This window comes from Oculina patagonica, unplaced genomic scaffold, assembly GCF_052425735.1.
Source record: "Oculina patagonica isolate OP01 unplaced genomic scaffold, crgOcupat unplaced1131, whole genome shotgun sequence".
Lineage (NCBI taxonomy): Eukaryota > Metazoa > Cnidaria > Anthozoa > Scleractinia > Oculinidae > Oculina > Oculina patagonica.
In genome coordinates this window covers 1,465-6,354 of record NW_027557119.1, presented here as the reverse complement: position 1 = coordinate 6,354, position 4,890 = coordinate 1,465, and the positions used below count along the sequence as shown (strand labels likewise).

General features: G+C 39.8%; 1 protein-coding gene across 1 annotated transcript; it reads right to left on the bottom strand.

Annotated features, from left to right (window-relative positions):
- Positions 1-846: 846 nt before the first annotated feature.
- On the bottom strand, positions 847-4,291 carry LOC144639630 (solute carrier family 35 member E1 homolog). Its single transcript, XM_078498922.1, has 3 exons — positions 3,921-4,291; positions 1,931-1,996; positions 847-1,043 (listed from the first exon to the last, which is right to left on the bottom strand). The coding sequence occupies exons 1-3, from the start codon at positions 4,240-4,242 to the stop codon at positions 988-990; spliced, it is 444 nt and encodes a 147-aa protein (XP_078355048.1). The 5' UTR covers positions 4,243-4,291; the 3' UTR covers positions 847-987.
- Positions 4,292-4,890: the final 599 nt, after the last annotated feature.

The window sequence follows — 4,890 nt, the reverse complement described above, 5'->3', positions numbered from 1 at the left end:
TGAAGTCAGTTTCTCTTGAATCCTGATAACTCGAACATGACCCTCAATAACTCGAACCTCCTGCTAACGAGACCTTCCAAGGGGTAAAAGCGACAAGCGACATAACCCTGAATACTCACGACACAAGAACATTTATTTTACTAGCGACAAGCAACATCATTACGGCACTAAAATGCGACAGCAACACAATAGTGGGGAAAATGACAGTGACATTTACAGCTGTTGGCTAGGCAACATGGGTTCTCAGAAACATGCAACATTGCGACACAGCTACCCCCCTTGGAAGGCCTTGCTAACTCAAACCCTTGTTAATTTGTGCTCTTTAACACATCAATTTGTTCAGTAATTTTGACTCATGTAACGGTGCGGTGAAACCACCCGTTAAGTCTTTTCGGAATTGAATTTCCCAACAACATTTCTAAAGTTCATCCGAAATTTCAGAGAAAAGAAACAATGTCATTCCGTAGATGACTTTCAGCCACTGCACACTGTCTAATGGCTGATAGTGTGCAGTAGCTCAGCCAATTAGATTGCAGCATTTGCATGAGTATACTAGTAGAATTCTACTAATAGGCAATACATGATAACTTGAGCTTGGGTAGCCTGTACTTTCAGGGGCCATAACTTTTGGAACTTTGTGTATTTGTTTCACAAACGTTAAAACTGAAAGTAAAACTAAAACATGTTATGGATGTATGGATGGAAAAGTGATAGATGGACTGATGGGAAGGAAAGGATGGACAAGTAGAGGCCCGGGAGTAGAGGTGAGGGAAGAATGGAAAGAGGGAAGAAAGAGGGAGCAGGGGAGTGTGGAAGGAAGGAAAGGGAAAGGAGAAAAGTGAAGGAGGAAGGGGAGGGGAAGGGGAGAGAAAAAAAGGTCGGAGTATAAGAGTACATGTACTTACCTTTTTTGTAAAAATATTCTGTAAAGAAAAGGTTAAAGTTGCTAACAAGGCACTAAGAAGTCCAACTACGTCAAAAGATAATTCAGTGGCAGTAGCAATCATTACTCCACCAACAACAGGAATTAAGGAACAATAAACCTGAAAAATACCAAATGAGATGTTAGAACTACACAGGCATGTACAACTGAAGATTAGATGATTAAAACTTGGTGATCATTCCAACTCAGTGGACTATATATATTGGTTATTCGATAATTTGTACAATTATTCTTCCTAATCTTAAAATCATTCAGTTTAGTATCATCTACATTATATCTAATAATTCATTTTTAAAACAAATTTGTCCTAAGTATTCATCCCAGGGGGGGGGGGGGGGTACTCAGGATTTCAAGTGACTGGAATGATGGAATGGGGGCTAAAATCAAGACCCAAAAAAATCCCTAGGACTTTCCACATAACCCCCAAAAAATCCCTAGATCAATAATTGACCCCTCAAAAGTCAACAGCAAAACACGTTTGTTTGTAACTTTATTCGCAGAACTAAGCAGCCAAGGCACTACCATGAATTTTTAGATTGTTTTTAATACTCAAAAACATCCCTACTTAAATAAATAAAAAAATTTGCCAAATTTTCCTACCCAAAAAAATCCTAGAATTGAAAATTTCAAGCCCAAAAAACCCTTTGATCATTCATCACTTGAAATCCCAAGTACCCCCCCTCCCTGGCCATGGGTATTCATGAGGGTTATACATTATTGTTGTGGTTTACATTTATTTTTCAATTGGTTTAAAATTTTTCAACCCAGTTGCTGGATATTGTAATATCTAGAGAACGATTGCATGCTGGGGAAAGTAGATAGGACCACAAGGGAAACATCATGGCGAATATCTGTTCTGTGTATTTTTTTCATTGTCTCACATTCATTATCATAATGATTAGTCTGTTCAAAACAAAAGGAAACATGTTCACTAGTACTGGTCAAAGTGCAATGTAGAAAAACATTTGCTACATGTATTGAACCCACCTCTGTTGATTGTGTCTCTCCTAAAATTGTTCTTGAGAGAATAACTGTAAAAACTGGCATCGTTGCCTACAAACATAAAATAATGTTATATTGATTTTGTAGGTACTATATCTTTGAAACGTTACACCAAAAAAACTTTTCCAACTACTTTTGCCATGATTAAAATATTTGCTACCAAGACGAAAAGCACATGGAGTGGGAGAGAATCCCCAGTCTCTGAGGTTATATAGACTGTTCACAGTCCCCTATTTTTTCATGAAGTGAAATGAAGAGAACAATTGTTGTGTTTGACAGGCTGCCATCTTGGTTCCTGAACACAAGCAAAAACTAGGGAGAGTGCATTTTCCGGTGGGTAGGCACAGTATAAACACCCCGCACCCCTACCCACGGGCTTTTTTGCACTCTCCCCAGTTTTTGCTTGCATTTAGGAACCAAGACGGCAGCCTCTCGAATGTTACAATTGATCTCTACAACTTCATGGATAAATAGGGGACTGAGAACAGTCTACAGATAATATGTCTGCTTGACTCACACCACATACTGGTAACTTAATCAGTTTATAGGGTACTGGAAACTTAACAATAAAATTAAATATTTAAAAGAAATAATTCAGTGTACCATTACTTGAAAATAATCCATTAATATGCAAAGAACGCCAATCACTCACCTTTACTTGGATGTGGTGCACAATGCAAAAAGAAAAAAAAAACATATATGAGTACCATGAAACTGTTAACAAGTCAAAAGTCCAGTCAATTTCTTCTTTTATTGAGGTTGATTCTCATATAATTACCCTGAGTGTTTGCAACCACCGAGACAATTGGAGGCAATCCAAACAATTGAGAGCAACAAAATAAAGGGGTTACCATATACATAAATGTAATTACCCCGATCATCTGGTATGAGCAAAGCATGCAGTCAGGGTCTAGGCCCAACAACAATCTGTTGGCACGAGATTCAACAGTGGCAGCCTTGGATGAAGGAGCAAACGTTGCAATGACCTCCTATCTTCTTATTATTGCCATTTTACCGTGAAGAAGGGAAAGAGAAGCTAGACAGGAATGTAGATTTTGGATTCACGGAATATTTAAAAAAAACGAGAAGAGTGTGGATCATACCATTTCTCTTATAGCTTTCTGATAACAATTATTAAATAGTTATTTTATGGGAGGGGTGGTGGCCAAATGGTTGGTGCACCGGACTCCGGATTAAGCAGTCTGGGTTCAAGGCCTGGCTGGGAGCATTGTGTAGTGTTCTTGGGCAAGAAACTTTACTCCCATAGTGCCTCTCTCCAACCAGGTGTAAAAATGGGTACCAGGGACATAATGCTGGAAGGTACCCTGTGATGTAATAGCATCCCATCCAGGGGGGAGTAGACATATTCCTAGCCGCTTAATATTACAAAAACCAGGATAAGCTCCGACAGGTACATATATGGGCCACTTTTTATAGTCGTTTATTTTTATATACTTCTATTTGTGGATTTCTTCGATGAAGAAGGCCTGGTTAAACTCTACGGTTTTGGCAGCCATGTTGGGCGTGAGGTCCCCAGCATTAAATTTACCAGCACCCATTTATACACCTTGGTGGAGATAGGCACTGTGAGAGTGATGCCTTGCCCATAAACACAATACAATGACCCTGGTCAGGGTTCAAACCCGGACTGCTTGTTCCAGAGTTCAGTATGCTAACCATTAGGCCACTGCACCTCTCACATCTTGTGAGGAGAATCTTTACATTTCTGGTTTAAAGATTTCTCTCACAGAGCCTCAAATGTACCATAAGTTATAACGACCCCCCCCCCCCTTTTCTATTTTTTTATGTACAAGGCAAATATATCAACTGGGCAAAGTTTTAGAAAAAAATCATTAACTAGTACTCTTTTTCGATAGAATCACCACAAGTTTCGGATATGGTGGTTTTAGCTGTAATAAGCAGGAACTAGAGAAAGAAAAATAAACTATGAACGCGAAAATTAAAACCAACCTACCTGTATGAGAGTAAGAAACAGGTACTTTCCATATACTGACATGTGCTGTAATCGCCGCAAAAGCCTTTCCAAAGGAAAGAGGTAAGATCAGGTTGATAAGACTTGATTTGGGTAACGATTTCATCGGAGGGACGTTCCAAATACGAAGTGTTGGCGACAAAAATAACGCTGTTGATACCACTTGAACCATTGCTACGGTGACAGGAAAAGGGAAATCTGTAAGTATCTTCTTCCCAATGACACTGTTTGTTGAGCTGATCGTGTACCACAGCGAACACAGTAAAATTATTCGAAACGCTTCGGTACGAAATCCCACAGCCATGTTTCTTTCGTCTTCAGTACATGCCGGTTTGCACTGATTGCTCGCATGCGACACGTCATTGCCATGCAACCACGCTTCCGGTTGCGCAAGGGACTTTGTTTACTTCCGGTAATCGCAGACCGTCCCGTTCGTTCGCAGGCTGGTAAATCAAAGATGGCCGTAGATAAGGTGATTGCTGTGCGGTCACTTCTTTTGTTATTAACATTGGTCTCGATAACATTTTCCAAATCAGAAAATCCTGATAAACGAAGAAATGTTTTGGTTTTGATTGGAGACGATGTAGGTTTCGAAACCCAGGTGTACAATAACACGGTTTGCAGAACTCCAAACATAAACGCTTTGGCAAAACGCAGTGTGACTTTCAGAAACGCCTTCACATCCGTCAGTAGCTGTTCCCCTAGCAGGTCATCCATCTTAACAGGTAAGAAAATACGTTTTGCAAACGAAATAACAGCTAGAGACTGTCTGCACGGACTATCGACTGACTTTGCATGTTGAAAATCAGCTATGAAGACAAACAGCTGTTTTATACACATACGTTTATAGGTCTTTATAACCCCAGGGTGTCTGTTCGCTGCAAAGGTCATCGTGCACGCATTAGGTTATAAGACCTGAAATGATCCATAAAACTGAAGTCCACTATACTAA